The sequence below is a fragment of the Falco rusticolus genome, chromosome 19, assembly GCF_015220075.1.
Source record: "Falco rusticolus isolate bFalRus1 chromosome 19, bFalRus1.pri, whole genome shotgun sequence".
Classification (NCBI taxonomy): Eukaryota; Metazoa; Chordata; class Aves; order Falconiformes; family Falconidae; genus Falco; species Falco rusticolus.
Genome location: NC_051205.1, coordinates 2,696,745 through 2,717,586, shown reverse-complemented (window position 1 = coordinate 2,717,586; position 20,842 = coordinate 2,696,745). Strand labels below are relative to the sequence as shown.

Genomic DNA, 20,842 nt, shown 5'->3' with positions numbered 1-20,842 from the left:
GTTAACGTGATCACATGGCTTGTAGACAGGAATTGGCCTTTGTCCTCTCATCTGAGTGCGAGTGGAGCCAGCTCTTCGAGTGCCACTCCGGGGCATACCTCGCAGGCAAAGTCTGTGTGGCAGTCATTGCAGTGACTTAGTGATGCAGTGACACAAACTGCCCCAGCCAGCAGGGAACTGGAGACACTGATGCTCACCCACTCCCCCTTGGTGTATTTTCTACATTGATTTGCCACATTTTGGCAAGGAGAGTGAACCAGTGCTGGTCTGTAAGGTGCCACAGGTGGCAACCAACAGTGTGACCTGACCATGCGGTCTTTGTTTTCATCTGGTGAAATGTTGGGTGTCTCGGGCAGAGGTGTGGGCTGCTCGTGTGTCTTTCCAGCAGCTTTTACTTAAATGGTGTTTGTGACTTCGTATTTCTCCTGTAGGCTGCAAGAAACCTGTGTCTGCATCGGAGAAGGAGATGGAGTGGGCGCAGATGGCGTGTCACAGATGTCTGGTTTATCTGGGGGATCTAGGTAAGAACAGCGTTGTCTTTCAGGGCAACGTTTAAATCATTAAAAAGATGGTGCCTGTACAGTGCTGAGTCCGTCATCGTTAGTCACCAGCCGTAGTTACTGGCAGACACTGGTTTCCTTCTGACACGTTTGTCACTAATTGGTTTAAGCTGAAATCCTCACGGCTAACCCAGCTGCGACAAACTGAAGCTTTGTTTTTGGGCAAGTGGATGAGGAGTTTGCTATAAGCAGCTGCATCCACAGCAATGCAGGAACGGAAGCCTTTGCTTTTATTTCTGTTGTTTGGATGGTGCGAAGGAAACTTGGTGGGCTGGCTTCTCCGTTCAGACTCGCTGTGAGGTCGGTCGCCTTACGGAGCCGCCGTCATCAGCACGAGTGTGACTGAAAATCAGGTTTGTTAATGAATAACGTCAATAGGCCACTGCAGAGCCCCAGGTTCTTTGTTATTGTGTCTGGCTGCGTGTCATCCTTTTTATAGCAGGGGCATGTCTACCCCGCAGTCACGACCTCCTGGGAGCATGCGGTAAGTGTGTCAACTTCTCGCTCGCTTGTGAACACGTGGGAGTGAAGGCAGCGAGAAAACATGTAACTGTGTGAAAAACAGCTATGGGAAGTGTGGCACGGGTAAATGTGTTTGACACGCAGCAGCCTTCGAGCTCTTGAAAACTGTTTGGCATTATTGTTGCCCATGAGTCAGCCTAAAAATGGCATCGCAAATAGATGTCTCATGGGGGTAGTAAGAATGACTTACCTGACTGGTGGGAGAGAAACGTGCTCACCTCTTCACAATGCTTTCACCTAAGGTTTCCAAAATGCCATCTGTTGTCCAGAAAAAGGTAAAATAAATAAATTAGGTCCAGTCTATCCACAGCCAGAGATTTTATTAGGTCAACTGACTTGATTTAGATTTCACACTCCGCTGTAGTAGAATATAGTTGGTTTGAGGTACTGGAAAATGAAGCACAACTCTTGAGTTATTTCAAGGATAAATGAATCAGCACTTAACGCATGGAACAGAAGAATGTCTTCCTCTTGCTTACATGCTGCCACAAGCATTGAGGGATATTCCCTTTGCTTGAAGTGGCAGGGATTGTGATGTGCAGAATAATGCAGTTAAAATAGAAGGGCTTCAAATGGGCCTGGCAAACTCTGTACATTTCTGTGTTTTGCCAGGAGCAGTTCTTCTTTGATGGGTTTGTCGACTTGGCCAGTATTTCTAGTTTTGTGGTGGTTTTAATCTGTAGGGAAACTGTACTTCTCTGCAGACGGGGAGAGAAGACACTGCCTTCTGGTTTCTGATGTGTGGTATGTGGTTTTCTTTCAGCTCGCTATCAGAACGAGCTGGCAGGTGTGGACACGGAGTTGCTGGCTGAGCGGTTTTACTATCAAGCCCTTTCTGTTGCACCACAAATTGGTAAGTGAGTTACCGTGAATTTTTACTTGTTAATCGTGTTGCTGCAGCCTAAAAACAATACTTTGTGATACTGCGCTGGTCAAGTTTCTATCCTGCTGCTGGGGGAGGAGTAGTTTTATCTTCTGGTTAAAATTCCTTCCTCCTTTGAGTATCGCTTTTGCTGGCAAGCCAAAGAGAGGAGTTAAAGCAAAGGTGCTCTTTGCCAATGACCTCAACTTACTCACCTGATAACCTTGGAGAAGCTCAGACATCGGTGAAAGTTGTGCTTGTCTAGCTAAGGGAAGATCCAGCTGTCGTCTGGTTGTCTCCCTCTTTTTACCCCTGCAAAATAACCTCGCGTGCTGCTTTCTCCTTCAGAAGTGACTACCTTGTGAGAACACGTGGCAAGAGTTGAGGGCCTGGCTTATCTTAAAATGTGCAGTTCCAGAGAAATGTTTTCTCTGTGCTGTCTCTGCAGAGTTTTCACAGAGTTGTTTGACAGGCTGGTCCCAAATATCAATAAGTGACAAAAATTTATGTGCCACAGTGAGCTGGATCAGAACTCTTAGATCCTGATAAGACGATGTCTGTGTCGAGAGGAATACAGGGTCAAGGCCATAGCATTATTAATACAGAAGAAGGGGCAGCAACGTTGTTTGCTCTGCTTTCTTGTGTAGATAACTGGCAGGAAGCTGGGGAGGATCGAAAAGCACTATAAAAGAGGGAAAAATTCCTGGGTGGCAAAAAGATTGAGTAGTCAAGACCTTTGTACTGCAGCTTTGCTACTGTTTTTGTCTCCTGACTTCCCTCCTGTGTGAAACGTAGTGAGAGGGAAAGGATCTGCTTTCTAGCAGGGACATTGGAGAATTGTAAGTTAATTCCACTGCCCCTCTCTTTCATGACAGGCATGCCTTTTAACCAGCTGGGGACATTAGCAGGGAGCAAATACTACAATGTGGAGGCTACCTATTGCTATTTACGTTGGTGAGTGTTTTTGAGGATCTCTGCTTCCTGGACAGAGAATCAATGCGCTGTGGTTGCCGGTGCCAGATTCTTTTCTCCTTTGATTTGGACTTGCGATTGTTTTCAGTGGATGAGTTTCAGGGGAGGGGGAGGAGAGATGGGTTTATTTCACCCTCGAGCAGGACTGGTAATAAGAAGGAGCCTTGGTCAAATCAAACGATCGTGCTGGTTGCTAAAATAATACGTGCAAGGCTGCACTGGGAAGGCAGGGTTTCATCTGAGCCCTCTGCCTGTGCTAGAGAGCCAGGTTTGAAGGGGGGGTGGAGGTGGTGAGTGAGGCACCTCGAGGAGTGAAGTGGGTGAAATTCAGTTATTTGAACACGGCCTTGAGGCCCAGATTTGAAAAGGCGTGTAAACGTTGCAGCTGGAGCTGTGGTGCGGCTTGAAGTGGGGTTTGCAGACATCAGTGGGAGCGAAGTAGCCCAGCATGCTCAAACAAAAGCACCAAGTAACTGTCTTCATGCTCAGATGCCTGAATAACTTGCTGGTGAATTCAAGCCATAAAACGTGAGCAACCTTGTGGCAAAGTAACTTTCGATGTGTTCTCTTTTGGACTCTCAGCATCCAGTCTGAAGTGTCCTTTGAAGGTGCCTATGGGAACCTGAAGCGGCTGTATGACAAAGCAGCCAAAATGTATCAGCAGTTGAAGAAATGTGAAACCAGGAAGTTGTCTCCAAGCAAGAAACGGTAAGAGGGAAAAGGAAAGGAGAGGGATGCAGGCTGAGGGCTTGCAGTCCCGCCAGTGTCATCCTCTGGGTTGAGAGTATTGTCTTTCTGGGGAGGGGGAACTGGTAGATGGCCCATTTGAGGCGGTGACTGTTTCTGGAATTTTGAGACCCCCAGTCTACATCTCATTCTTGATCTCTCAGCTCGTAATTTCAGGAGAAAAGCTAAATGCTGCCTAGGTGTAGACCTGGGGGTGAGAGACTTTCTCACTCTCCCCTGGAGCTGGTGACTGTTCATGGTGAGGGCTGAGGCATACGGGTGCACGTTGGCAGTGTGTAAGCTGTTGCCTTTTCTCCAGTTTCATCAAAATGTCATTTTTCAACTGTGACCTGATTTACCTACTAATAGAGCTCTGTTAGTCTGGTCCCTCTCGGTGACACCTCCTTTACAGTTTTCTTCTCTCAATCTTTTTAGAGGCAAAGACATTAAGAGGTTGCTGGTGAGCTTTATGTACCTGCAGAGTCTTTTGCAGCCAAAGAGCAGGTAAGGTTACGGCAGATTGTATCTTCTGTTGGTAACTCCCAGCAGCAGGCATTCAGAATCGGAAGAGACTGTTCCCTGTAGGGTAACAGTGCCTGTGCTGAGGCTTTCTGCCATTAGGTCCAAGACTTTATAGCCTTCTAATCTTGTTGGGAGAGCAAAGAAGATTGCCTTCCAAGGGAGGCTGAAATACCGAAGGGTTAAATACTTCGCGCCTCTGGCTAAATCAAGCCAGGAGCTGAGTGAATGTCGAACTCCTGAGCCTCGCAGCTCGCCTCTGTGCTGTACTGTGCCTTTGGTGTTTTCTTGCTTTGTTCAGTCATCAGATGCTTTTTCCTGGCAAGCGCTGGGTTCAGGCTGACAGGACAGCAAAGAGGTATCGTCGGTACGCGTGCAGGGCTGTTCATTGCATTTGGAAATGTGTAACCAAATACCTCGTTCAAAGAAACAAATAGCATAACCTGTTCATGTTAGAATAAGTGGAAAGCTTTGTACAGCTGTGTGGTTCCCCACCCCCCCCCCCTTGGATTCCCTCTGTCTCGTTTTCAGCTGATTGTAAATTAATCTACTGCTTGAAGTAGAGCAGGTGTTTTAAAGGGCTTTATACACAGGATACAGTTAAACTCACTGTGGGGTAGTTTTAAGTTGGAAGGAACCTTCCAGGGGTCCAGTCCTCCCCCAGAGCAGGGTCCGCTGTGAGGGTAGATACAAATGTGGAGTTGGACGAGGTTGCTCAGAGTCTTATCCAGCTGAGTTTTGAATGGATCTCAGGACAGGGATTCCACACCTCTCTGGTCTCCCAGTGTTTGACCACCTTTACTGTGGAATTTTTTTTTTTTTCCCTTGCATCTAGTTTCTATTTCCTTTTCTGCTGTTTGTACCCATCGCTTCCCTTCCTTTTGTTGTGCACCATTGAGAAGCGTCTTACTCAGTCCTCTATAACCACCTATTTGGCATCTTCTCCCAGGTAACAAGTGGTAGGACAAGAGGAAGTGGCCTCAGGTTGCACCCAGGGGAGGTTTAAATTGGATATTAGGAAAAACTTCTTCACCAAAAGGGCTGTCAGGCGTTGGAATGGGCTGCCCAGGGAAGTGGTTGAGTCACCATCCCTGGTGGTATTTAAGAGCTGTAGATACGGCACCTAAGGGCACGGTTTAGTGGTGGGCTTGGCAGTGCGGTGTTAATGGTTGGACTTGATCTTAAAGGTCTCTTCCTACCTAAACGATTCTATGGAAAGAGAAGATGATACCCCCTGAGCCTTCTGTCTTTCAGGCTGAGCAAACTCGATTCTCTTTGCCTTGTCTCATAAATCATGTTCTCTATTCTCCTTGACAGTCCTCTGCTGGACTAAGTCCAGTTTATTGGTGGGGGTTTTTTTTGTTTGGTCGGGGTTTTTTTGTGCTGGGGACCCCAGGTACTGAACGCAGTACTCCAGATGCCGTTTCCTGAGTGCCAAATAGGGATAATAATTTTCCTCAACCTGCTGGCTGTGCCCCTGCTAATGCAGCCCAGTATGGGAATAGCTTTCAAATATTGACTTATACCAGAGTGGAACTTTCAAGGCTCATTTAATATCTGCTTAACACACATTTAGCGCATAAGAAAATTGGAAACTACTTCAGTTTCCTCAGCGTGTTAACCTCTGAAAAGTATTTGCTAGATGATTTGCACATGGGTTTACTTTGTAACTAGGAGACTCCCATACCGAATAGCATGGGTGCTTCCTTTGGAGTAGCTGATAGCTACAGAGGATTTTGGAATATTCTTACAGGGCTGCAAATGAGAGACGTGGGAGGAGGAAAAGTTGAGTCCCCAGTTTGTGCGCTGCAATATAAATCCTTGAACTGAGCAGTGGATCTGAACCTTTCGCTGCCTTTAGCATTGAAGTGCCCTCTGTGTCCTAATGGCTACTGCTTTAGTTCCAGGGAAAAAGTCATCTGTTTGCTGGTGACCCATCTCTTTGCAGGGATGTGCTCTGGTTATTGTTTGTTGAGCAGCTTTGGGGAGGAAAACATAATCTGATCAATCTCGCTTGTTTCCCATAGCCGTTGTTGCCTGCAGTATATTCCCTGGTGCTTCATCCTGCCTAGTGCCTCACTGCCAGTTTTGCCTCCGTTTCCATGCAGACATTGCCAGGAGCTCGAGCCTTGAAGAATAATTCTTGTTTGGTTTTTTTCCTCTTGTTAAGCTCTCTGGATTCTGAGCTGACATCTCTCTGCCAGTCTGTGCTGGAGGATTTCAACCTGTGCTTGTTCTACCTGCCCTCTCCTCCTAATCTGAGCTCAACTAGTGAAGATGAAGAAGAGTATGAGAGCGGCTACTCCTTCCTTCCGGATCTCCTGATCTTTCGCATGGTGATCATCTGCCTTATGAGCGTTCACAGCCTCAAGAGGGCAGGTAATCAGTGCTTAATTCAGCCTTTCAGAAAAGTAGTGATTGACATTCAGCAGTCCTGTTTGGTTGAAGGTGGTGTCTTAATTGGCATTCATCTTTTGGACTGGTGGTCACGCTCCTCCGCCTCACTGTGCTGTCTTGTTGCAGGTTCAAAGCAGTACAGTGCAGCCATTGCTTTCACCCTGGCCCTCTTCTCTCACCTGATAAATCACGTCAATATTCGCCTGCAGGCAGAGCTAGAAGAAGGGGAAAACCCAGTTCCAGCCTTTCAGAGTGATGGCACAGGTAAGAAAACGGAGACAGTATAAGCTGGCTCTCCCCAGCTGCCTGCCTGTAGGGCTGGCTGTTACTTTTCTTTCCTAAATCTCCCCGGCATGGGTTTTGTAGTGTAGTGCCTGAGTGGCGTTAGAGACTTCCTGATCTTTGACTGCTGGGCTGAAATCCCCAAAGTGGATAATCTGCTGAGACAGCCTCCACTTAGACACTGTCTGTGAGTATCAGAATCATCACAGGATGAAAAATGTTGCTTTCCTTGTTGTAAGGAGTTATCTCTCTGTATCTCTTGGCATCTCATTCATCATGTGTTTACTCCAAACTGTGCTCCTTATTTTCTGTCTCTCTATTTGCTGTTATTTACTGGATTCGCTTCTCCTCCGCTGAGGAGAGGATCTCAGGTGAAACATCTTGGCAGAACAGTGTCTCAGGGAGGCAGGCCCTGCTCAGCACACCTCACCTCCGCTCGGACAAAACCAGGGCTTTAGTTTCCAGGGGATCCTGTGGAGCGGAGAATAAAACTGCTGAATCTTTCCCTTGCAAACAGTCAATTTGTAATATTTCACAGAAAGCCAGACTGGAGTTTTCCTGCTGAAAAGCAACAATGAATGACTCCTCCCTTGCATGGGTTTTGAAGCTGTCAAGGTGACACAGGGCTGCTGGAGAGGCTGTTAGTCGAGGAGAGGATCAGGTCAACTCAGTCTGGTTACAGGGTGGAGTGGCTGGTTTTATTGAGCTGACTGGCACATGCCCTTGCCCTGCCTGGTGGGTCGCTTGGCTTTCAGCCTGTAGAAAGCTGGGGAAAAGATGGAAAATTCAGTCGTGGATTTTGTGCTGGTCAGGCAGCGCTCGGCACTGCCTGATAACGGAGCAGCACAGCTTGGGCAGTAGGAATCCAGGCTTCCCACGTCTTTCTGGGCACCTTTTAGAAAGTGAGTCATTCTCCTAGGGTTGCCATTACTTCTTCTCTGGTTAAAGTCACTAATAGAAGTGATGGCTGAAGTTTGCACGGCTGGTTGCTCAGGTTCAGGGCTGGCAGGCAGCCTGTGTGACACACCGGGACTTTCTTAACTTGTGGTCTCATTTTAAATGCTTGCAGATGACCAGGAACTACGGGAGCCATTGAACTCGATCGAGAAGGAAGCTGAAGCTGACTTGGCCAATCATCAGCCCAGCGAGGAGCAACGGAAGAATGAGTGCAAGAAAAGCAAGAAATACTCCCGCCTCTCCTGTTTGCGTCGCCGCCGTCACCCCCAGAAGATGGATGAGAGCGACCTGAGTGAGGGCTTTGACTCTGACTCCAGCCAGGGCTCCATAAAGGGCAGTGATGGCTCAGAAAGTGGCTCAGAGAAGAGCGATGAGGAAGCAGAAGCTGCTTTTGATGTGGAGACGGACTCTGACATGAACAGCCAAGAATCTCGGTCCGACTTGGAGGACATGGAGGATGAGCCGGGGGAGGAGGGAAGTGGCCGAGGCAAAAGTGGGCCTAAAGAGGCCTTAAAAAACTGTGTGGATGGCAGCGGGCTGGGGGACTCCAGGAGCCCAAGCATCTCTAAAATTGAGGCTCCAGATTCAGCAGTCAATGGGCCAGCTTCCCTGAGCACTAACGATGCCAGCATAGCCAGTAATCTCCAGGCCATGTCCACCCAGCTGTTTCAGACCAAACGCTGCTTTCGCTTGGCTCCCACTTTCAGCAACATCCTTCTGAAACCGAACAGCGAACCACCCGTCTTGAAGGATGGAATAGAAAGCAAACCGTGTGTCAATGGAGATCTGGAGAAGCCCAGCTTGGCAGAGCAAGGTAAGGATCAGCAGCTTCGTTCAAAGTGTTTGGTGTTGCAGTTCTGTGTAGAAAACTGCAAGCTGTAGCAGTCTGCTTGTAAAATCCACTCCGTCTCGTGGTGCAAGTTCTCCTTTGGGCAGGTTTGGAGGAGCAGGTTGCCCAAGTCCTGGGCAAGTCTTGGGTGTTTCTTGAAGGAGGAGCTCTGCTCGTACTGCCTGACATCCAGGAATGTGTGCACCAAGGGGAAACACCTGCAGCAGCCAGGGTTACCTGTTGTTCTGCTCAACAGGCTAAGTGCTGAGCAGCTCTGGTAATACAGAGGATAATTCCAGCAGGTATTAAAAATTTGGATTGCCTTCCTTTTCCCATGTGAAATCTCTGGAATCAGACACTTCATAGCACTTCTGGCGGTGGACAGTGCAGGTGCAGTCTGGGAAGGTCTCTGTGAGATGTCAGATTCTCAACCTGCAAAGCTTTTATAGGAGCTTGTCTAACTTTGGCCTCTTCAGGGACCTTCTCAGAGGAATCCCGTGGGTTAGGACTGCAGGAGGTAAGGGGGTCCAGGAGAGCTGGTTAATATTCAAGCGTCGCTTCTCCGAGCTCAAGTTGGGTGCATCCCTATGAGTAAGAAGTCAAGCAAAGGGGGTAGGAGAGCTGCGTAGACGACCAAGGAGCTTCTGGCAAAACTCAGGTGGAAGGAGGAAGTTTACAGAATGTGGAAAAAGGGGCAGAATGGGAGGAATCTAGGAATGCCGTCAGAGTGTGCAGGGATGCGATGGGGAAGGCTGAGGTCCGTTCGCTGCGGGATGTCAAGGACAACAAGAAGGGCTTCTTCAAGTACATCGGTAGCAAGAGGAAGACTAGGGAAAACGTGGGCCCGCTGCTGGGTGAAGTGGGTGCCCTGGTGCCAAATGTGACAGAGAAGGCAGAGTTCCTGCACGCTGCCTTTGCTTCAGTCTTTACTGCTAAGGCCAGCCCTCAGGAATCCCGGGCTCCGGAGGCACGAGGGGAAGTCTGGAGAAAGGAAGATCTTCCCTTGGTCGAGGAGGATGGGTTAGAGATCGTGCAGGCAGACTTGACACCCACAACGGCCCTGATGGGATGTGCCCCTGCGTGCTGAGGGAGCTGGCAGATGTTACTGCTAAGCCACTCTCCATCCTCTTTGAAAGGTCACGGAGAACAGGAGAGGTGCCTGAGGACTGGAGGAAAGCCAGTGTCACTCCAGTCTTCAAACAGGGCAAGAAGGAAGACCCAGGGAACCAGAGGCCGGTCAGCCTCGCCTCCATCCCTGGAAAGGTGATGGAACAGCTCAGCCTGGAGGTCATCTCTAAGCATGTGGAGGAAAAAGAAGGCTACCAGGAGTAGGCAGCGTGGCTTCACCAAGGGGAAGCCTTGCCTGGCCAACCGGATAGGCTAGGTGGAGTGGCTGGCTGGGTCGGTGAGAGCAGTGGACGTTGGCTACCTTGACCTCAGCAAGGCTTCTGACACTGTCTCCCATAACCTCCTCCTAGGTTAGCCCGGGGGGGTGGGTTAGAGGAGCGAACAGTGAGGTGGGTTGGGAACTGGCCGAAGGGCAGAGCTCAGAGGGCTGTGACCGGCGGCGCGGAGTCGAGCTGGAGGCCTGCGGGTTGCGGTGTTCCCCTGGGATCAGTCCTGGGTCCCGTCCTCTTCAACTTGCTCATCGCTGACGTGGCTGCAGGGACCGAGTGTGCTCAGTTTGCTGGTGATACGAGACTGGGAGGAGCGGCTGGAGGCTGCGCTGCCGTTCAGCAAGACCTGGGCAGGCGGGAGAGTCCGGCAGAGAGGAACCTCAGGAAGTTCAACCAAAGCAAGCGTAAGATCCCACGCCCAGGGAGGAACAGCCCCACTCACCAGCACAGCTTGGGGTGACCTGCTGGGGGGCAGAGAAGGCCCAGGGAGTGCTGGTGGGCAGCAAGTTGCCCGTGAGCCAGCAGTTGTCTGCTGGCCAAGGGGCCAGTGGGATCTGGGAGGGCATGAGGAGGAGCGTGGCCAGCAGGTCAAGGGAGGGGATCCTCCCCCTCTGCTCTGCCCTGGGGAGGCCGCACCTGGAGCGCTGTGTCCAGTGCTGGGCTCCCCAGTTCCAGAGAGACAGGGAACCGGTGGAGAGGGGCCAGCAGAGGCTACGAAGATGATGAGGGGCTGATGCATCTCCCTGATGAGACAAGGCTGGGGAAGCTGGGGCTGTTCAGCCTGGGGAGGAGAAGGCAGAGGGGATCTTACCGATGTCTACAAATACCTTCAGGGTGAGTGCCGGCAGGATGGGGCCAGGCTTTCCGTTCAGTGGTGCCCAGCGCCAGGGCAAGGGGCAACGGGCACAAACTGCCACACGGGAAGTTCCATCTGAATATGAGGAGAAATTTCTTTCCCGTGAGGGTGGCAGAGCCCTGGCACAGGCTGCCCAGAGAGGCTGCGGCGTCTCCTTCTCTGGAGATGTCCAGAATCTGCCTGGACGTGGTCCTGTGCAGCCTGCTTTAGCAGGGGGTTGGGCTCGATGATCTCCAGAGGTCCCTTCCCACCCTGACCAGTCTGGAATTTTGTGTAAGGCGTGACCCAGGTCTGTGCAAGAGGTGTTGGGGGCCTCATTCTGTGACCCGCTGAGCGCTCGGGGCTGAAGCAGGCTGCAGATGCACGGCAGGTGGAGCTGCAATGACTCTTCTTATCGTGCAACTTACACAACCGAGTAATGTTCTGGGGAAAAAAAAACCCAAAAAAAACCAACCAACCAGCTTGAAAGGGAGATCTGATGCACTACAGGGAGTTGTTTATATTTCAGATACAACCACATGGGCCTGTTGGGTCTTGTTTGTCATTCCTCCTGGCTTCCCTGGAGCAAGGAAACTTTTTTTTTTTTTTTTTTTTTTTGCATCGTGTTGCCAACTTCACTGGGCCTGCAGCACTGGCAAGGTTCAGGATTTGGAAGGGGGAGTGTTAGATCATGTTAATGTTTACTGACTCCCGGCATTGCTTCCCAGCCACGTGAAAGAGACGGGGGTAAAGGAAGAAAGAAATGATTTCTTTTTTTTTTTTTTTTTCTGGTCTTGTTTCACATTTTTCTTTCAATGGCTTACCCAGATGTTGCAGCTCCGGGACGGTGTTTGAATGCTGCGGCCACGATACCTTTACAGATGTAACAAATGAGGGGTTGAACGAGCCGGGCTGAGCGAACTAACCCCTGTGCTTTTTAGCTTTGAGCTTTCCTTGCCTCAGCTGCGTTGTTTGAAAACTCAAGCTATTTAATGGTCTTCACACCCTATCAGGGATGGCTCCGGAATAAATTACTTCCTCCCTTTTTTTGTTTCTGGGGCTTTATTGAATGATAATTGCCGTGCTAATAGGCAGAAGCGGCGCAATTAAACCAAGGGACTGTAGCAAAATGCCTCATTGATTCCCAGCTTGCTTCCACCTTGACCTCGGGTCACTCGTGTAGCTGGCGTGCGTTTCATCAGCGGTGGCTTTGAGATCCTCGGGTCTGTAGAATGACAAGATCGCGAAGCATATTCAATATTTAAAATCACCCAGGCCCTGGCTCGTAAAATAGCCTTACTGTTTTCTTTCACGTAGCCTGAAGATTGGCGCCTGCTGACCTGAAGGGTGATGGCTGGCTCTGTTCTCTGCGGTAAATGATACGGTCCTTGGGTCAGCGTGGGCTGCTTCCTCCTGCTCCGTTCCTGAGCCCCTTGGAGGCTGCTGCAGGGGTTGAGGTGCCTGTCAGACTTTCACAGGGAGATTTTAGCGGTCTTCTCCCAACGAAGAAGAAAATGCAACAGTGATACGCTCTTAGCAGCAGCATAGGGGACAGGGAACTGGTTTTGTGAGGACGTGTGGAGGCACCGAGAAGTTCAACTCAACTCTTGCCAACCCAGCGCTGTTCTCGTACCAGTAGGGCTTGGCTTCTCAAAGGGTTTAATGCCTGCCATCCTACTTCTCCCTTCACTTTCCAGATGATGTGTCTGACTCTGAGGAAAGCATTTCAAGTAACAAATCCTGCAGGAACGAGCGATCTCTTCAGGAGAAGCTAGAAATAGTGACCAATGAAGGGCTGCTGCTCACGGTCAAGGTGTTCCTGGACTGGCTGAGGACAAACACGGACCTCATCATCATGTGTGCTCAGGTGGGAACTGTGCTTGGTGTTCAGTCCAAGGCTGCGTCTGTTCAGTCCCCCCAGGCTGGGATGCTCGGGGTTTATTGGAGCCGCTGTCCCAGTCCTGGACAGAAGGTGATGTTAAATACCCCACCCGGTGAATTAGGATAATCTGGACCCAGGAAGCGTAGTCAAGTTTACTCTTCATAAAGCATTTGGACGTCTGTGAAAGAGGCTGGAAAGCCCAGGCAGCCAGGTTCTTGCATACATCTGTCTTGATGTTTTCTGTGGCCTTTTGTGTTTTGTTCCTGCAGAGTTCTCAGAGCCTGTGGAACAGGCTGTCTGTGCTCCTGAACCTTCTGCCTTCTGCCGCAGACCTGCAGGAATCAGGTACTGGAGAAGGGAGTGACAATGTAATGGCTCGGCAAGCCTAGTCACCAGTGATTTCCGTGGTGTGTGGTAGATCCTGGGGTGAGAGATTTGCCAGTAGCAGTTTGCTTGTAAGCACGATGGGAAGTGACATCGTGCATGTGTTGGTTTTTTTTGTTTAAACATCATTCCAGTTAAATACCGCCCCGTAGATTTTAGTCCTATTAACGCATTATATATGGTTGACAATACACTGAAACACTCACACCTGTGTGTCTGAACTCCCTGGGTGGCCAACACCGTTGGAATTAACTGTCAAGGCCATAAGTAAAGGTGTGATTTTTGTCATGGCAGTCGTGGAAACCGGTGTTGAAGCTCCAAATGCTGACGATGCGCCCTGTACCTCAAGCCTAAAGATCCCTGTGGGTCATGAGAAGCTTGATTTAAACAGGGATGCTTCTCTGCTGGGGGAAATGGGAAAGCTGATCCGAAAAACTGTAGTTTGGAGGAACTGGTGCACCTCAGTGGGTTGGCTGGGACAAGTACTGTGGGTGGCCTTGTTCATCCTTCAGCACAGTACATGTGTGACTTAAATCCTTTGCCCTTGATCGTGACAGACTGTGCCTTCAAGCAGTTTTCCTCTTTGTCCCCACATCGGTTGGTTCAAGCCATCGTTTATTGCTCTATTTCCCCTCCATCCTCTCCAGGGCTGGCCCTGTGTCATGAAGTCAAGGACATTCTGAGTGGTGCTGAGCTCCCAGACCTGAAAGCCAACTTGCTGCTCCCAGAAGACGTGGCCCTGCGAAATCTTCCCCCTTTGAAAAATGCACACAAGAGGTTTAACTTCGAGCAGGACCGGCCCATTTTCTCAGCAGTTGAGGAGGTGAGTCCGGGTAAAGCCTGAATCTTGGCACAAGCTGCATTTCCCTGCATTTCTGGAGGTGCAGCCTGGCTCAGCTGTGCAGATGAAGATCTGGTTCGTTCTCGCCAAAAAAGACCCCAAACTGATTCCAACTTGTGAATCCGAGATGGGTTCGCGGTGGTGGTGGCTGCAGTCACCTGTCTACCCAAAAATCAGTGTTCAGAAAACTGCCTCGCCTTCCCTTCCCTGTTGGAGTCATGATGAAAGGAAGCGGAGCCGCATGTTGACGGCTTTGCTGCGTGAAGTCCTCCCTGTCGGGGCAGAGGAGTTGTCTCCACCCTGCCTTGGATGAAGGGAATTTGGTTGGAGCCGCAGGATCTCTAGTAAACGTGAAAATTGGTGAAATCTCACTTTGTGGGGCACTCTGTGCCCTCGCAGAGCGCTCCTCTCTGTTCTCCCAGGCACAGAGGGCCAAGGCGAGCATTTCTGGGCAGTTCTCCTCCCTGGAGTGGGGAATACATGACCATCTTATCTTCTGCCTTGACCTGAGGGCACCGCTCTAACGCGTGATGTGGGACCCGCGTTCGGTCATCTTGAATGTCATCTCAAGTCGTGGGGGCAGCTGGAGCGAAGTGCGGTGGTCTCGCATCCCACCGGAGCTCACCTTTGGCTGCCTTTGCTCGGCAACCCGGCCAAGGCTCATGCCTGCCCCAAAATCAGATGTAGATTGTTGGTTTATTTGATTCCTTTTCCCAGCGCTGAGGGCTTGAGGAGAGGTTTATAGTGAGGAAGGTAGGAGCCTGGTGATGTTTTCTTGAGTTGGGGAAGCCGGGCCTGCAAGCACTTCTAAGCTTTCTGTCCAACTGTAGGCTTTCCTGCAGTCTGTGTCTTCAGAAGCACATTTCCATCAGAAATACTGCCTTTGGATTATTACTAATTTTTTTGTTAATAACAGTTTCTGCCTTTTCCAAATGCGTGAGCTGCAGGGTCGGAGCTGGTTCAGGCTCCAAGCCCCGTGGGGAGACCTAACTGGTGATGGCCTCTCTGCTTCTTTGTAGTCTGTCGTTCGGATTTGCTGCATTCGGAGCTTTGGCCACTTCATTACCCACTTGCAAGGCAGCATCCTGCAGTTCAACTCGGAGCTTGGGATCTTCATCAGCATAGCACAGTCCGAGCAGGACAATTTGCTGCACCAGGCTCAAGCCCAGTTTCACATGGTGAGTTGGCAGAGGTGGGCTCTTTCTCCGTACTCGGCACGATTTCCTGGGCATCCCTGTTAGAGCGTGACTGTAAGCACAGATCTTGGGTGGGAGGTGAAAGTTTTGCTCCTTAAAGCCGCTCAGGCGTCCCCTTTTCCCCCTGTTTGTGGAAGCGCGTGCTGGTGTCAGCTTGCGTCTTTCCTGCTAACTGATCTGGAAGTTTGTTTTTGTAACTAGGCTGCCGAGGAAGCTCGTCGGAACAGGCTAATGAGAGATATGGCTCAGCTTCGACTGCAGGTAGGAGCTGCTGGTTCCAGCCTGAAAACTGGCAGGGTAGTGGCTGAAATGTCTGAAACTGGGGAGGGAAGGGGGGAGCCCTGCTCCCCTCCCACACAGAGGCACGAAATCTGTTCTGCAAAGAGTCGCAGAATGGAGGGGACCCACAAGGGATCATCGAGTTCAACTCCCTGCTCCTCCCAGGCCTGCCTAAACCAAACCATATGCCAAAGACCGGTGTCCAGATGCTCCTTGAACTCTGACAGCTGTGGCGCTGAGATCACTTCCCTGCGCAGCCTGTTCCAGTGGCCCACCACCCTCTCGGCGAAGAACCTTTTCCTAATGTCCGATCTGACCTTCCCCTGAGGCAGCTTCATTCCGTTCCCCCTTGTCCTGTCACTGGTCACCAGATCAGCACCTCCTTCTCCGCTGTCCCCCGTGAGGAAGTTGTAGGCAGTGATGGGGGCACCCCTGGGTGATGGGGGCACCCCTGGGTGATGGGGGCACCCCTCAGCCTTGCTCTCCTCCAAGCTTGAACAAGCCAGGTGACCTCAGCCACTCCTCCTAAGTCTTGCCCTTGAGACCTTTCACCATTTGCTCACCCTCCTCTGGACACGTTCTGATACTTTGACGTCCTCCTTACACTGAAGTGCCCCGAGGCGCAGCGTGGAGCGGGACGGTCGCTTCCCCCCGACCCACTGGCTGCATCCAGCCCTCTGCTGCGTGTGCTGAGAGGTTGGAAGGGCCTGATGGAGCTTTGCAGGGCGAGCCTCACCGCGTTCGATTGTTTGTTTCAACGTAAATGTGAAGCGAGCGTCTCTCCCTCTGTGTGTGTGGTTTTTTTTTTTTTGTTTGTTTGTTTTTGCAGCTGGAGGTTTCGCAGCTAGAGGGAAGTCTGCAGCAGCCCAAAGCGCAGTCAGCCATGTCTCCTTATCTCGTCCCGGACACCCAGGCCCTCTGCCAGCACCTGGCTGTTGTCAAGCAGCTGGCCACCAGCGGGAGGTTCATCATCATCATCCCTCGCACAGGTATGAGGACTCGGCGTCACGCAGCTGAGCCTGCCTTCCCCTCATTCCCTCCCCGCTAGGAAACGAGCCCTGCGGGCAAGGGGGTGGCTCTCTCTCCCGCTGCTTTTGTCCTTTGCTTCGGCTGGAGCAGCTGAAACACCGTTTCCACGTCTCATTTTTGGAGCCTTTTTTATGTGTGGCCCATGCTCGGAATCTAACGATAGCGTGTTGAAGAACAGCTGGAAAAAGAGCTCACCCTCCGCTTCGTCTGCCTCCTGCGGCAGCCGTGCCTCGGAGACGGTTCGGTGGGAGGAGGAATTCTTGACCCATCTGGATTCGTTTGCAAAAGTATAGCTGTTAGCCAGATGGGTTTGCTCCTTTTTTTTTTTCTTTCTTTCTCTGTTAGTGATCGATGGCTTGGACTTCCTGAAAAAAGAGAACGCAGGTGCTCGGGACAGCATCCGCTATCTGGAGGCAGAATTTAAAAAGGGAAACAGGTGAGAGGGGGAGAGCGAGATGCGGTTTGCCCTTGGGTTTGAGCTGGGTGTACTTGGGGGGTGGAAGAAGATGCCAGTGGTGGGAGCAGGCTGCGCATCCCTCGGAGCCGAGCGAGGGAGCGGGCCAAGGGAAAAGCCAGGCCTCAGGAATGCTCTTGGCGAGGGGGGAGGGGGTGAAGTAACGGATTTGGCAGCTGGTTCTCCAGATGTGCTTGTAGTTGCTGCTCGGCTTTGAAATGTTGCTGCTTCCGAGTAACAGAGGGAGTTGCATCTGTATTGGTGTAGGAAGCCGAGCAGCACCTTTTACCGATGCGCCGGGAGCGGTGGGAGCGCTGTCACTGCCCGGGTTAGCTGCAGAGGGACAAACCGCGGCGTTCCTCTGCAGACAAACTGCACCTGCACGGCCTGTGTCAGGGCTGGTGGCTTTGAAACGCTTGTGGGGCACGGAGCGGCGCTGAGTGCTGGGGGGGGGGTGACCCCAGGGATTTCCCAGGGGATTCCACGGGCAGACCTTTGGGTGCTCCTTTGCTTGCTAAAAGCCAGCGCGGCGCAAGGGTCCTGCAGCACCGGGTGGAGCTGCTGCGGAGCATTTCCAGTCTGTGTGACGGTCGCTGTCTGAGCTCGGTGACTCTCGTCTTTCCTTAGGTACATTCGGTGCCAGAAAGATGTTGGGAAGAGCTTCGAGAGGCATAAATTGAAGAGACAAGACTTAGATGCCTGGTAAGACTTTGAGCGCCTGGAGATGTCCGAGCCTTATTCCCAGCAGGCGGGTGGCTCTGGGGGGAGGTGTTAGCAGAGCAAGGTGCAGCTTGCTCCATTTGGTGCTCTGTGTGAGTGAGTAATTATCAAATTCCCTAACGAGAGCGTGAGGGCACCCATCAGTGTGTCTGGCACGGCACCCAACGCTTGGTGCTAAGAAGGGTCTCAGAAAAGCCCTCAACGGGCAGCGTGTCCTCCTGAGCGTGCACGAAAGCGTTTGCACCGACGAGGGGTCTTCCTGCTGACTTTTCCCCTCTCGCCTTGCGTCTGTTTGGCAGGAATCTCTATAAAATACTGGACAGCTGCAAACAACTGACAGTGTCCCAAGGAAGCGGGGAGGACGACACCACGGGGATGGTTACCATCATCACGGGCTTTCAGCTGGAGGACCCCAGCACGTTCTCAGCGCCCATGCAGGTCAGTCGCTCTTCGGCTGAGCCGGACCTTTCTGCTTCTTAGCAAGATGAAAATCCGATTGATTGGCAGGGAATTTTTTTCTTAAAAACCCCCCACATTTTCTGCCTTAGGTAATAAGTGTCCTGGGTTTCCCAAATTCACTTTACAAGTCGTGATTCCCGTTTCTTTGAAGGCCCCTTGTTTGCTTGTGCTTTTGCGGTGCCAAGTACCCCTGGGGGAGGTGGGAGAAGTCATTCTCGTGCCAGGGCAATTTTAGCCCAAAGACTTGGACGTTTTAGCTCTGGAAAACTCTGCCAGAGAATCTCCAAGTCGTGATGGGCAGCCTTCTCGACAGGGCAAGGGGAAAAAAAAACCAAAAAAACAAACCACCAAAACCCACTTTCTTTTGTCTCTGTTTGCTTGCAGTCTGCCATCCAGGCAGCCGCCAATGCCAGTGTAGAAATAAAAAATGTTCTGGAGTTCTACAAGCAGTGGAAAGAGATGGGCTGATGTTCAGAAAGGCATCGGGTTGGTGTACCTTTCTCTCCCCCTCTCGGAACGTGCAGCGTCTGAACGAAGGAAACAAAAATCCAGGCGACACTTAGACACGAAGAAGCAGCAGCAGCCAGCAGCAACAATAACAAAAATATCTACCCAGAAAATAATAATAATAATAATAATAATAATAAAAAAAAATTAAAAAAAAAAAAAAATCCCATTTGGGCACGCACACAGACAACCCTCCACCTGTATCCTGACCAGACGGCTGTACATCTCCGACGGCGCCAAGTGCTCTGAGAAGAGAGAGGCACCTCGGCACGGCCGAGGCAGAGCTCTGCCCTTCTCCCAGTCGGCAGAGGTGGGCGAGAGACGGGCAGTCCTTCATCCCCCCCCCCCATTCCTCCCGAAGCTTGTTGCTTGGTCATCTCAAATGGGCAGGCGGCCTCTGGAGCAAGTGGACTGGACTGACGTGAAACCAAACCAGCGCAGCAGAAACGGAGCCCTCCTAGCTTGGGAAAGAAGATCCAAAGAGTGTTTAGCTCTTGTTTGGCAATCTGTTGACAGGAAAGCAGATTTTTTTTTTTTTATTTTTTTTTTCTTCCTTTGAATTAATTATTTTTCAAGGGTTAGGGTTTTGGTTTTTTTTTTTTTTTTTTCCTTTCAATCCTTAGGTTTTTTATATATAAATAATACTCAAAAAGAAAAAAAAGCGGAGTTCTTTGGGGTTCTGGATACTCTTCCAGTGTCAAGAGAGAAAAGGAAACAATTATGCTATTTAACAAGGGGGGGGAAAGCTCTTAATATAATTTTTTTTTTTCTTTGAACAAGCATATTTATTTCCTTTCCCAGTCCCCCGTGGAACGGGCTCAGTGCAAAGGGCTCTTGGCCAGTCCGACGCGCCCCGGTGGGCTCGGTGCACCCCCTTGTTCTCCTTCCAAGCTGCTTCACGAGCAACGGGAGCTTGGCCGGGCTGCTTGCGAGAGGTGACAAGGATCTGGGATCTGTTCCTCCTTCCCCAGCCCTCCCGCTTCGTCCCTTCCTGCGTTAGACCTTGGAGAACAGGGGTGGAATCCCGCGGAGCTGCTGGAAGAGAGAGAAGAGCCGTGTGGGGTTGAAACAACCTCCGAAGGACCCAAATGTCTCCTCTTTTTTTTTTTTTTTTTTTTTTTAAATATATTTTTATTTTTTTGTTTCTCCCCCACCCCCCCCCCACCCCCCCCCCCCTTCTTAATCTTGCAACGAGGTGTGGAGGAGGAAGGAGGATCTCAAAGCCATTCTCTCTTCTGGCTTTTCCAACGCGCCCCTGCTGCTATGCCATGCTGTAGAGAGGGTGACGGAACTTGATCGCATCCCCCCTCCTCACATCCCTCCGGGGCAGCCAGAAGGTGACTGCCGCTACCCGGGAGGACCGAGCTCACAAAACCGTTCAGCGCTTTTTGCATCCCTGCCCCAAAAAAAAAAGAAAAAAAAAAAAAGAGAAGGGATGATGCTACCTGGACAGCTACTGGAAAAGCTTCATTCCCCGTGTGACCTGTGAGGGACCTTTCAAACCTCGATCCCGACGGCACCCCGATCCCGACGGCACCTCCCAACCCATGGCTGCCCCCCCTGTCCCACGCTGATGTTTGGAATTGAAGCATCGGGTCGCTCCGGGACGGCAGAGCGATGGGAGATGGGCTGAACGGCCTCTTCCCAGTTCATCTGTGTCAACGGACTCCAGCTGTCTCCATCCACATGGACTAACAGCAGCTATGCAAGTAAAAAACCAAAAAAACAAAAAAAAAAAAACCCCAAAAAACCAAACCCCACTGCTAGTCTTCTACATTTAAGGTGGTTTTTTTTCACATGGGCCAGCCAGAAGCTGCTACAAAAGGGTCGTAAATACGGCGAGACAAGTAACGTACGATCTGTGCAGACTTCCTAGCGCGGTGCATTGTACTGGAGTGGCAGGACGTTCCTTGTTTGCAGGTAAAAACTACAAAAACCACCAAAAAAAACCCGAAGAAAAGCCCAGCACAAGTCGCGGAGGATTCATTTCTATCCCGCTTTCGGTTCCTTTGCAGCACGCAGCCTGGTAGCGCAGCGGAACGGCCGAGCTCCCAGTTCCAGCCGGAGCGGGAGGAGAGGGATAGCGGCAGCTTTTCCCGACAGCCTTTTTCCTTTTTTGCAGCTTCTCCCAAAACTTGTGGTGCTTTTCTAGGCTAAGCCAAGGGAACGACGCAAGCGGAGCAGCAGGGCAAAGACTCGGACTCGTAGCTGAGGGGGTCTCGGAGACCTTGGG

The 20,842-nt window shown here is 51.0% G+C and overlaps 1 protein-coding gene across 2 annotated transcripts in view; it reads left to right on the top strand.

The window, feature by feature from the left end:
- The window catches only part of SMG5 (SMG5 nonsense mediated mRNA decay factor), a 31,875-nt gene extending 11,317 nt beyond the window's left edge, over positions 1-20,558 (top strand). The window contains exons 5-22 of one of the 2 annotated variants that reach the window (XM_037370906.1): positions 432-521; positions 1,846-1,935; positions 2,820-2,898; positions 3,499-3,624; positions 4,078-4,146; positions 6,332-6,540; positions 6,685-6,822; positions 7,910-8,611; positions 12,556-12,725; positions 13,010-13,085; positions 13,772-13,947; positions 14,985-15,143; positions 15,363-15,422; positions 16,270-16,429; positions 16,815-16,905; positions 17,551-17,625; positions 17,943-18,081; positions 18,487-20,558. In XM_037370906.1, the coding sequence (XP_037226803.1) occupies positions 432-521; positions 1,846-1,935; positions 2,820-2,898; positions 3,499-3,624; positions 4,078-4,146; positions 6,332-6,540; positions 6,685-6,822; positions 7,910-8,611; positions 12,556-12,725; positions 13,010-13,085; positions 13,772-13,947; positions 14,985-15,143; positions 15,363-15,422; positions 16,270-16,429; positions 16,815-16,905; positions 17,551-17,625; positions 17,943-18,081; positions 18,487-18,570 (2,693 nt within the window). In that variant the 3' untranslated portion in view covers positions 18,571-20,558. Of the gene's footprint in view, positions 1-431; positions 522-1,845; positions 1,936-2,819; positions 2,899-3,498; positions 3,625-4,077; positions 4,147-6,331; positions 6,541-6,684; positions 6,823-7,909; positions 8,612-12,555; positions 12,726-13,009; positions 13,086-13,771; positions 13,948-14,984; positions 15,144-15,345; positions 15,423-16,269; positions 16,430-16,814; positions 16,906-17,550; positions 17,626-17,942; positions 18,082-18,486 lie in introns of those variants that run through there. The other variant, XM_037370907.1, reaches the window with a different exon arrangement.
- Positions 20,559-20,842: the final 284 nt, after the last annotated feature.